The sequence below is a fragment of the Carettochelys insculpta genome, chromosome 1 (genome assembly GCF_033958435.1).
Source record: "Carettochelys insculpta isolate YL-2023 chromosome 1, ASM3395843v1, whole genome shotgun sequence".
NCBI lineage: Eukaryota > Metazoa > Chordata > Testudines > Carettochelyidae > Carettochelys > Carettochelys insculpta.
In genome coordinates, this window is record NC_134137.1 from 376,442,812 (window position 1) to 376,455,035 (window position 12,224).

Genomic DNA, 12,224 nt, shown 5'->3' on the forward strand with positions numbered 1-12,224 from the left:
CATTGGGCAAGACAGGGTCAAAGCTTTCTCACATTTCACTTTTGCCTTCCCCTCTCCTTCATAGTCAAGTGCAAGCTTCTGATTCTTTCCTCACCACCCCACTCACGTTGTTGCTCCCCTTTCTTCCTCCTATCTTACTTTTCAGCCATGCATATGTTCTCCCTTACAGATGCCTGTATTTCCTGTCCTGCATCTCATGTTCCTGATTTCTTCTTTTGTCTCTCTTGTGTGCCTGCAGTTATCTTCCACTTGTTGTGTCCTAGTTAACTACCCTCTTTTCATTCATGCCTCTTCTTTTAAAACTTCCTTCTTCCATGAAACCTTTCAGTGGTAAAAGACTAGGGACAGGAATGTGAGTGTTAGCAGTGTATAATGACTGACATAGCACGTAGCTGGCATACACACCTGCCATTTCTTTGCTCTGGTCTTTCCACCAAGCTTTTTCAGAGACTGTGTGAGGGTTGAGGAGTTAATGTCTGAAAAGGTCTTTGAGAATATATGACAGTATATAAATGCTACACATTTATTCCTTTATTCAGTGGCTTACTGTTGAGTCATGTCTGATGAGTACTTCATGCAACCTTTGTGTTTCACCAGAACGATTCTTACCTGATGCCTAGATACTAAAGAGGAAGTGAAGGTTAAAAATAACTTCTGTGTAGCTTAGGGCAGCAGTTTGTATCTTTGGCCAAACATCTCCTGAAATGTTTGTGGGGCTGCTGTACCAAGGGTAACTGGATCCAGGAGGACGTGTCCCTTCGTGAAGATCATCCCCTCAGAGTGTCTCAGTGTTTGGAAACAAGGGTTTTTCAGAGGTCTTGTTTTAAATTTCCCATTTGTTCTCTACCTCCCTGTATAACCATCAGTTCAGTTGCCCAAAGGGTGACTTCCATTGGGTAGAGAATGTCTGTTCTCATTCTCAAGTCAGTGGAGTGATCTGAGGCTGGCAGGAGAGATGGTCAACCCCATTTTATTACAGTGCTTCAGTTTTAGAAAGTCTGTCCTGTGATCTCTTGTCTCCCTTAACAGTAACTATTAATGGAAGGACACGGGGTGACCAAGACAGAACATATGGACACCATCGAGGCTCAGCAAGTGCAGCAGGTCCATGTGGCCACCTACACAGAACACAGCATGTTGAGTGCAGATGAAGATTCACCGTCTTCTCCTGAGGATACCTCCTATGATGACTCTGATATTCTCAACTCTACTGCAGCTGATGAAGTCACTGCCCACCTGGCTGCTGCAGGTAAGCTTACTTCAGCACTCATGGTTATTCACCTGATGTCCCATTATTCAGCTGGGGGTTGCATATAGCACTCGAGTGTCGTTGTTTAATATGACCAACTCCTCTCTTCACCAAACCTGGCAGGGTGGTTATTGCATCAGGCTTAATTACAGGGCCCTGCAAAGCCAACTGAATAGGTATGGCTACATTGAGTAACATCTTGTGATACTTAGAGTGTGGTGATGCTAGGTCAAAAATATTTATCGTTAAAGTATAAGTGTCAGCAGCACGTATGGCTGCATGGAAGGCTAAACGAAAGGCAGAAAATGGCAAAGGGCAGCCAGGTTCCATTTCCCAAATAAAACAATGAGACTTAAAGGATGTTAACCAAAATAACACAGTAAATCCCCCACAACCCAAATTGGGAAGGCAAGACACCTCTTCAGCCTCACCTAAGAAGGTGCTACTAATAGGTTCGGGCTTCTTTTACATAGAAAAACATTCCAAACTCATAGTCCCCCTCTAGTGGAGCCCCTACCCCATGTTCTTGAAATCATGGATTCGGCCTAACCCATTGAGTCACAAATACAGCAGCAGATAACCAGTCTCAGGCTGACCTAAAATCATTGATCTGCTGAAGTGAAACCCTGGAGTGCACTTGTTGAATCCAAGGCAACCTGTGAAGATGGGAACATTTACTGATTTTTCTCTTCTTTAATATCACTGGCAGTGCCATGCGGTAAATGTGTCAGTGGGTGTGAAATGTGAATGTGTTGAGCTCTTGAGTCCCTGCGCTAAAGAGCTTACAGACTAAAGGTGCAAGAAGTTGCAGTACCGATAATTGTACAATAGAATATGCCCAGCACTGAACTGTCAACTAACTTTCTTCAGAGCTGGGGCCTGTTCAGGAGGCTGTCTAATAAGGAGTGGGAGGGTAATATGCAACTGTTACTTAAAAGGCTGTTCACAGCTTGTGATGTGATGCAAAAGAAAGCTGCAAGGGAGAAGCAAGGAGACCTCTGAGTATAGGGAGCAGGATGGGTATAGTAGGAAATAAGAAATGAGATGTAGGATAGTTGAGGTGGTGCGAAGCCTTGGAAGGGAGAATGATTGATTCATTTGAATTAGATCATACACAGAGCTGGAAAGGACCTCAAGAGGCCATCGAGTCCAGTCCCCTGTCCCCAAGCAGGATCAACCCTAAGTCATCCCAGCCAGGACCTTGTCAAGTTGGGACTTAAAAAATCTTTAGGGATGGCGATTCCACCTCCTCTCTTGGTAATGCATTCCAGTGCTTCACCACCCTCCTGGTGAAGTAGTTTTTCCTAATATCCAACCTACTCCTCTCTGGTGTTAGGAGAGTGACAGCCAGTGAAGGGACTCGAGCAAAGGAGTATTGGTGCGGTCAGAGCTGGAAGAGCTGTTGACCTGTGAGAGCCTGACATCCTTTTCAGTCAAATAAAAGTGGAACTTGCAGACCATGTGAGATTTACCAGGTTTGCGTTAGATATCAGCGTGTGAAAATGCCTCCCAAGCATGCAGGGGGGGGGGGGGGGCGTAATCTGAGTTGTTTTGTAGATCTGCTAACCTGGTAGGTAAAATTTTAAAGGGGAAGTTAGTGGGGGGAGGGTGGGGAGGGAAATAAAAAGGTTGTTGGCCACACACCCCAGCCCTCTGTTCTTTTTCTGGAGCTGCAGAGCATTAGGGCTGTCCAGAAAACAAGAATATTATTTCACAAAGTAATCTGAAGGTTTGAAATTTTGTTTTTGTTCTGTATTGGAAAGAAACTGAGACCTTTCATTTGAAAACAAGAGCTCACAAGAGCATATAACTGACTGACTCCAGAATGGCCAATAGCTTGGTAGTCCCTGGCCTGCCTGCTTTGAACGTAAAAAACTGTCCTGATGAAAATGTCTTCAAAAAAGTGGTCACCAGCTCTTCTAAGAGCCCTTCTTATAACATTAAGGACAATCTGATGCCTGGATACTAGTTTCTTCAGTGTCCATCTGTACCTCCTGTTTCTTCCCTGCTGAAAGTTAATATCCCATGTGTCACCCGTGTTTTTCACACCACAACTCAATTCTGTTATTGCAGACTGAGGCTGTTCACTGGAAAATGGCTGAAACGCGGTTCCTTATCTTTTACCCCCAAATATTCTCCTCACTTTTCTCCTTCACAATTGAATTCCACTCCCACCTGCATCCCAGACCTTACTGCATCCTTCCCCTCGCAAGTGGTACCAGTTTTACACTTCATTTTTCTGTCTCTAGCTCCTTTCTTTTAGACCAGTGGTTCCCAAACTTTTCAGCATCATGCTCCCCTTTTGACTCTTGAGAAGCCTTCAGGCCCCTGCCCCACCTCTTCTTTGCCATCATCCAACCCCTCTTTTAACCAAAAATTCAATTCATAATTTAAAATAAACACACAAACTTGATATAAAAATGTTATTTAATATTAAAAATAAGCACACATAGTTTTTCTTGGCCCACAATTTCAATAAAAAGATAATTTAACTGCAGAAACAAAATAAATTTAGTGTGAAGAATGATGATGCGTTTTCTTCACGAGTTGGGAAATCCTCGGTTTGAAAGATGAAAGTGCGCAATTCAAATCATTTTTGACATCCAGTCAATTTCTTTGTTTCATTTTTAACATGACTAAACTTGAAAAGCTTTTTCACAGGGGTATATTTACAAAAATGGAAGAATAGTACTGAGCACTTCTTCCCCAACTTTCATGTACATTGGGAAATGTTTTATCCAAAATTCCTACAAGCTTGAGTTTTCAAAAATCTTTTGCACTTGAATCATATTTTATTTTGAGTGCTTGTTCTTGCAGTGCTTCTTGACAGTGTATCGACATGAACACTGAATGGATTGCTTACTAATTTATGAATGGGGTTGCCAGAAAAGCTGTCTGGAAAATAGCAGATAGCAGACTCAATGGAGCTGTGCTGCCCCCCTCGCCCCCCGCCGAGCCAAGCGCTGAAGCCTTAGTGCCCCCACCCCCTGGAGCCCCCTTACGTCCTGCTGGACTTTGACCCCTGCTGGGCTGACACCAGCCCAGCCACAGGCTGTGATGGCTGGTTCCAGACCCCACGCTGGACATGGTGTGGGACCCATGGGCACCAACTCTGCACCGAATGGGCTGCTCGCATGGCCCCAGAGCTGCAGGTGTGGCCGGGCCCTGCAGAGACCATCTGCAGCACTGGCTGGGGTGCTGGACACTGTGCCAGCCCCATCCCAGCCCGGAGGCCAACTGTGGGCTGGCCGGGCTAACAGCACAGCCCCCTCCTCTTACTGGTGCCTGGTGCAGCCCCAGCTGGGCAACTGCCTGACCCTGTGCCAGCCGCCAGAGCTGCCCACACCAGCTGCCTACCCACCTGATCCCTGCGTTGCCAGAGCTGCCTGCTCGCTTGCCAGCCGCCCGAGCTGCCCACCCAAACAGTGGGTCAGCCGCCTGAGCCCCGCATTGCTGGGGCCAGCCACCTGCCCTCCAGTCCAAGCCCTGGGCTAGCTGCCCAAGCCCCACAAGCTGCCCACCCAAGCCCCTCTCCTCCCGCAAAGCCGGGCACCACCAGCTCCCTGCTCTTACCCCATCTCCCTGCCCTCCCTTGAGCCAGGTTCCCCCAGCCTCCCAGCTAAACCCATCCTCCTCCTCCTCCTTTCCCCTACCCAGCCCACACTCCTTTGCAGGAGGCAGCTAGCGCCATGTGGGTCTTGCCGGCAGCCTGCTTTTTATAGCAGCTGTGCCGGGTTGCCTATGTAAAATAGCAGGGCCTGAGAGCTGGAAGCAAAGGCCAGCTCTTTCTTGGAGTAGGGAGAATGAAGGGTGTGGGGACTGGGTCGCCTCACACCGCCCCCGGAATTTCCTCATGCCCCCCGTTTTGGAAAACCAGGGTTTAGACTGTAAGCTCTTTGGGGAAGGGGTTGTCATTGACTGCTTGTGCAGTGCTAGCAAAATGGAGCTTTGACCTGGTTGAGGGCTCTCAGTGATCCTGGATCACCTGCCACCATGGAGTGTTGGGCCATGGCTGGGGATCCAAAGCACCATGGTAATATAAATAAAAATAATAGCGCCAATGCTAAATAGTGTCTGCCAGATGCAAGGAATTACCTCCTAATTCTTGTTGGCAAAGTCGCCATTACATCTCTCCTAACACAGAATCACAGAACAGTAGAGCTGGAAGAGACCTAAAAAAGCCATCAAGTCCAGCCCCCTGCCCTAAGCAGGACCAAACCCATCAGATCAGCTGCTCCAGGGCTTTGTTGAGCCAAGACTTAAACACCTACAGGGATGGAGACTCCACTACTTCCCTGGGTAGACCATTCCAATGCTTCACCACCCTCCTAGTGAAAAAGTTTTTCCCAATGTTCAACGTGGACCTTTCCAGCTGCGACCTGAGACCATTGTTCTGTGTTCTGCCATTGTCACCACTGTGAGTAGCCTCTCTCCAGCCTCTTTGCAACCTCCCTTCAGTAAGTTGAAGGCTGTTATCAAGTCCCCCCTCAGTCTTCTCTTCTACAGACTAAAGAGACCCAATTCCCTCAACCTTTCTTCATAGATCATATGCTCCAGCCCCCTAATTATTTTGGTCACCCTCCACTGGACCCTCTCCAGTGTGTCCACATCTTTCCTATAGTTGGGGACCCAGAACTGGACACGGTACTCCAGATGCGGCCTCACCAAAGCTGAATAAAGAGGAATAATCACTTCTCTGGATCTACTGGCAACGCTCCTCTTGATGCAGCCTAATGTATCGTTAGCCTTCTTGGCTACAATGGCACACTGTTGGCTCATGTCCAGCTTCTCATCCACTACAACTCCCAGGTCCTGTTCTGCAGAACTACTACTGAGCCAATCAGACCCCAGCCTGTAACAATGCTTGGGATTCTTCTGGCCCAAGTGCAGGACTCTGCATTTGTCCTTGTGGAACCTCATCAGATTTTTTGCAGCCCAGTCTTCCAATTTGTCTAAGTCACTCTGGTCTCTATCCCTACCCTCTAGCGTATCTACCTCTCCTCCAGCTTAGTGTCATCCGCAAACTTGCTGAGGTCCTCATCTAGGTCATTGATAAATATGTTGAACAGAACAGGACCCAGAACTGAACCTTGGGGCACTCCACTAGAAACGGACCGCCATCCTGACATCGAGCCGTTGATCGCTACCCGCATGGCCCGACCTTCTAGCCAGCTTTCTATCCATCTTACTGTCCATTTATCCAATCCACATTCCTTCAACTTGCTGACAAGAATATTGTGGGAGACAGTATCAAAAGCTTTACTGAAGTCAAGATAAATCACATCCATTGATTTTTTCCCCTATCCACAGAGCCAGTTATCTCATTGTAGAAACTATTGATTACTTCCCTCTCCTCCAAGTGCCTCAAAATGACTTCCTTGAGGAGCCCCTCCATGATTTTTCCAGGGACTGATGTAGGACTGACCGGCCTATAGTTCCCTGGATCATCCTTCTTCCCTTTTTTAAAGATGGGCACTACATTTGCCTTGTTCCAGTCATCCGGGATCTCTTCTGATCTCCATGACTTTTCAAAGGTAATGGCCAAGGGCTCGTCAGTGACATATGCCAACTCCCTTTGAACCCCCGGATGAACTAGGTCCGGGCCCGTGGATTTGTGTATGTTTATCTTTTTTAGATAGCTTCTAACCTGTTCTTTCCCCACCAAAGGCTGTCCACCTTCATTGCACAGCGCATCACGTATTGCATTAGTCTGGGAGCTGTCCTTCTGTGTGAAGACAGAGGCAAAGAAAGCCTTAAGCATCAAGTACTTCAGCTTTCCCTACATCATCTGTCACTGGGTTACCTTCCTCATCCAGTAGGGGCCCCACACCCTCTCTGATCACCTTCTAGCTAACATGCCTGTAGAAACTTTTCTTGTTACTTGTCACGTCTCCTTATGTTTCCACAAGCTGCAAGTTCACAGTATTAACAATTCAAAACTAAACAAATGAAAAAAAGAAAACAAGTTTTTTCTCCTCCTGGATTTCCCAGTGCCCCATCTTCCCCAGAGGTTTAAATTAAGTGTAATTTAAGTGTATGCTATAAAATACTAGGACTGGCCACCAGAGGGCAGCATTGCAATAGGAATTGATGGTCTATGAAGACAGCTGCTGTTCCTGCTTTCCCACCCATCCCTCTCTTGAAATGAAGACTAAATTATTAATGACTTTAGAACAGAATTGAATGGCGCACAACTTGCTAAAAATGTTGTTTTGGTTCTTTCTGTTTAATTTTTGCCTTACTTCGCTAACCAGATTGCCCTAACCCAACACAGCTGATGCCCATCCGTACTCTAGAATGGAGCTCTCAAGTCACATCATGTGAAATTCAGGGGCTTGGAGATCCAGTCAGCAATGTCTTTTGGGTCTTCTCTGTAAGGGTTCATGTTTCTTTTTTGAGCCCAGCTATGTACAAAGGCTCTGTATCACTCTGATTCTTCTTGTGGAAGGACCAAGCTGGATTTTCTTTGTTGAAGTGACTACCCCAATCACCAGCAACAGCAAACTACCTCAGGAGTGTTGGTCAACCCCTCGATAATTTTCCCATTCTTTGCAGGCTTGGCAGGGATGAAAAGCAACAGCTGATGTTTGAATTCCGTTCTTCCAGTTAGACGCACTTGACGCTAGTCATGGGTCACTGATAACGACATTTACTATGTCTCTAACAATGTTCAAAAAGTTATATAAATGCGAGCTAATTGATTGTGCAACATCTCTGCAAAACCATTTATGCAGTATTCCCATTTTACATATGGGAAAACCGAGGGGCAGAGGTGGTGACTTGCATAAGCCTCAAACAGCACACCATTAGTGGAGCCAGTTGCTTCAGAGGGAATGAGCAGAATAGGCAACCACTGAGTGATCCATCCCTCGTTGTTCTGTCCCAGCTTCTGGCAGTCAGGGGTTTAGGGACACCCAGAACTTGGGCTTGTGTTCCTGAGCCATCTTGGCTAATAGCCATTGATGGACCTATCTTTCTTTTTTGAGCCCAGTTATACTTTTGGACTTCACAACATTCCCCAGCAGTAATTTCCACAGATTGGCTGTGCGTTTTTTGAAGAAGCACTTCCTATTGTTTGTTTCTAAACCTCCTGTCTATCAATTTCATCAGGTGATCCCTGGTTTTTGTGTTATGTGAAAGGTTAATAATGCTTCCCTATTCACGTTCTGCATACCAGCTGTGACTTTATACACTTCTGTCATATCCTCCCTTTGTCATCTTTATTCTCAGCCAAATAGTTATTGAGTTTTTAATTTCTCCATATGGAAGTTGTTCCAGGCCCCAGTCATTTTTATTGCCTTTATCTGTACTTTTTTCTTTTCTAATTTCTTTATATAATATAATATAAAAAATGTGGCAACTGGAACTGTAAATCATATTCAAGTTGCGGGTGTACCATGGATTTAGTCAGTGACATTATGATATTTCCTATCTTATCCATCCATTTCCTAATGGTCCCTAGCCTTGTGTTAGCTTTTTGATTGCCATTGCATATTGAGGATTGTTTTCAGAGAGCTGTCATGGTAGACTTAAGTCTCTTTCTTGATTTGTAACAGCAAATGTTCATCGTTTTGTATGCATGTATATTTGGGATTTTGTTTTCCAATGTGCTTTACTTTGCATTTGTTGACACTGAATTTCAGCTGCCATTTTGGTGCTCAGTCATTCAGGTGAGTAAGATTCTTTTTGGCCAAATTTGGACTTAATTATCTTGAGTATTTTAATATTGCCTGTGAACTTGCCTCCTCCCTTTTCAGCCCCTTTCCTGAGTCATTTATGAGCATATTGAACACCACTGGTCCCAATGTAGATCCTTGTTGGGGAGACCCCGCTATTTACCTTTCTGTGTTCTGAAAAGTGACCATGTATCCCCATCCTTTGTTTCCTGTTTTTTCATCCCTCAGGTTTTTGATCTGTGGCAGGGCTTTCACTCTTATCCCATAACTGCTTACTTTCTGAAAGTCCAAGTACAGGGTATCCATTGGATGATAGTTGTCCACATCTGTTAATCACGCTCTTTATATTACCAGTTATCTGAGAAATCATTTTGCTGCAGAAAGATGTGGAATTTGCTTTTTCTTTCAGGCAATCTCTAGTTTTATATTTTGTGAAAAAATAAGAACATATTAACAACATTTTCTGAAAGTTAGGATGATCATATGAAAATTGGAAACCATGAAGGGCTGCCTGAGGCTGACAGCCTGAGCTCTGATGCCTGGCACCCCTTTGCCCCCAATATTTTTCTGAGTGCCTGGGGGGAGCGTGACCCACTTTTTGGCAAAACTGGGCATTTGTCACATTTACAAACAGGACAAGTGCCCAATTTGGGCAAAATTGGGAGGTTTGGGACAGGGTTTAAAAAGGGGGTTGTTCCTGTCAGAATAGGACATATGGTCATCCTAGTTCAACTGATACCTTTGTATGTATTGTGGGTAGGAAAACTAAAGATTGACGTTTCATCTGAGTTGCTTGAAAACATGAATTTTTATTTGTTAATGGGAGAATTGTGTTTGTATTTTTTTTATCACGGGAAACTAGGATCTCTGCTTATAACTATTTAATCTGTCAGTTTGTTCCCAAACCTCTTCAATGGACACGTCAACTGGGACTGTTGCACAGGTGTGTTACTATTCACCTAAAAAGATTGACTCTCCCCCACATCCTCTGCACTGAAGACTGATGCAAAACAGTCATTTAGCTTCTCCACAGTGGCCAGGTTTCCTTGAGTGTTTTTTTTTGGCACCCAGTTGCGTCTGGTGGGTTAATTCTGTAGTTGTACTACTGTATTCGGGATTGTACAACCAATCCCGAATACGGTAGTAGTTATATAACTGGGAGAAGAATTCTGTTAAATATGCAACATTCACCTGAGGCCTAACTTCAGGCCTACCAACATGGGCAGAGTTTCTTGGAATTACCCCTCTGATCCCTGCAAGTGAAGACCTTTCAGCGTTTGGTGACAGTTTTGCAATGAATTCCAATTGCTTTGTCCAGATGAAGGCCAAAGGCCCATTATTTATTTGCTTATTTGTATTAGCCTAGCCCAGGACCTGAGTGCTTCAGAGCCTGTTCCAGCTGGCGTAATAGTCACTCTTCTGCCTTTTGCAGTTAACAGATCGTGCACTGATTCACCCCATTTGTGGTTGGTTTCAGGCCCAGTGGGAATGGCAGCAGCTGCAGCCGTGGCAACAGGTAAAAAACGAAAGCGACCCCATGTGTTTGAGTCCAACCCATCCATCCGCAAGAGGCAGCAGACACGTTTATTACGGTAAGGACCCTTTACTGCAGCTCCCTGTGGCTTGTTCAGTCTAACTGCGGTTTCCACCTCTGTTTGTGCCTTTCCAAAACCCATTTGTCATTAAGAGATCAGGAACCAGCTGCACACTGCTTAGCTGAGGGCATCTTTGGCATTTTGGGTGGAACCTGTGGTCTGCATTTCATTGGCTTAAATGGATCAAATTGCAGCTTTCTTTGCTTTTAAATGGTGGTGTGAGCCACAGAGACTGTCACCACTGTGATAATATTCACTATTTATTTCTATTTCTGCCTTATCACAAATTTAGTCCTTGTCATTCTGATTACCATCTTGCTTTTTCCATTTGAACTGCTGCTAAAACCATTATCTTGAGAACCATTAGAGCTGCTATACCTTGGCTCTGGAATGGTATAAGCCATTCGCCACCATCAGGATGAGGCATCTTTATTCAGTATTTTCATTGTTTTATTGAATGGGGCCTCTCAGTAGTTCCACAAAATGGAAGTGAACGAATGCATGTCCCTGCACTCCCTCCTCTAGCCAAAGCCAGAGGCAGCGTGAAGCAGAGTACATCACCTAGAAGGTATTCTCAATAAAAGTGTTCTGGGTGAAACCTGATTATGAGGACTTCACGTCTTTCTTTCCTTTTCTGCCACAAATGACTGGGGTAACACCGGGGCAAAGCATGTCAGTTTCATGCATTGTGATCAGCTTAGCAATCAGAATTTTGCAAGTTTGTCGAAATAGTAAATGTCCATTTCAATCAATGTGTGAACCAGATGGGAACTGGTTTAGTGTCTCTGATACTGGAGTTTCCAAATAGTGTTGTATGGTGACAGCTTTCAGCAGGACATCCACTGATGAAGGGGGCTCAGAAATGCACACTGGAATTGATAACTTTTAAGTTGACACTTTATGCGACATTCATCATGAATGCTTCCCCTCCTTCTTCAACATGTCCGCAGGGGGTGTAAAGGGAACTGTTGGCCTGGAGCTTGGTGTTTCAAAGGGGCCTGGATTTCTGGGCCCCTTTGAAATGGCACAGCAGCGCTGCTCTGCACAGCTCTAAAGGAGGGATCAGCACCACAATCCAAGCAGCGCTAAGGGTGGACTATGCTAGGCCCTGGCCCTTCTGGGGCAGGGAGCTGGCTTTGCTCACATCTTGCCCCAGGGACCATAGTGGCTGTCAGCCATGCTGGCCTTTGCTGTGTAAGCTTTCCACAGTATACTCTAGCAGAGTCACTGCCATTCTCCTGTCAGTTGTCTCACATCATTTTAATGTCAGTACAAGAAAAGAAATGGTAAGTATGAGCGTTGCCCCCGAAGGCAGCATGACAAAGAGACTCACTGATGTAACAAGTGGCTGAATGTATGCATTTCCCTTAACCAGCTGTTGCAGTGCCTCCGTTTCTTGCTTACCACACTTCACTTATAGCTTTGGGCAAGATCAAAGTACCAGTGAATTATGCAGCATTGTTATGACTGTTGAACATACCATAGTTGGCATGTGTGTAGTGAGGTGCTGTGGTCTTCCCCAGTCAAGGCGGGGTGTCAGGGTTTCTTTATCTATAAAACATTTCAAAATCCTCTTTCTATAAATTCTGTCTTGCTAGTCAGTGGATGATTGTAGCTTGTGCCTCTCTCTTTGAGTGGTCGCCTGCAGGCATCAGAAAATTCATTTCTCCTCAGTGTTGCACCATTTGTCAAGTACTTTGTGGA

At 45.3% G+C, this 12,224-nt stretch overlaps 1 protein-coding gene across 7 annotated transcripts in view; it reads left to right on the plus strand.

Moving 5' to 3' along the window:
* Positions 1 to 12,224, plus strand: part of NRF1 (nuclear respiratory factor 1) — a 151,885-nt gene that overhangs the window by 35,009 nt on the left and 104,652 nt on the right. For all 7 annotated transcript variants that reach the window (XM_074975912.1, XM_074975930.1, XM_074975950.1 and 4 more), the window contains exons 2-3: positions 1,030 to 1,249; positions 10,403 to 10,517. In XM_074975912.1, coding sequence (XP_074832013.1) covers positions 1,039 to 1,249; positions 10,403 to 10,517 — 326 coding nt within the window. In that variant the 5' untranslated portion in view covers positions 1,030 to 1,038. The remainder of the gene's footprint in view (positions 1 to 1,029; positions 1,250 to 10,402; positions 10,518 to 12,224) is intronic.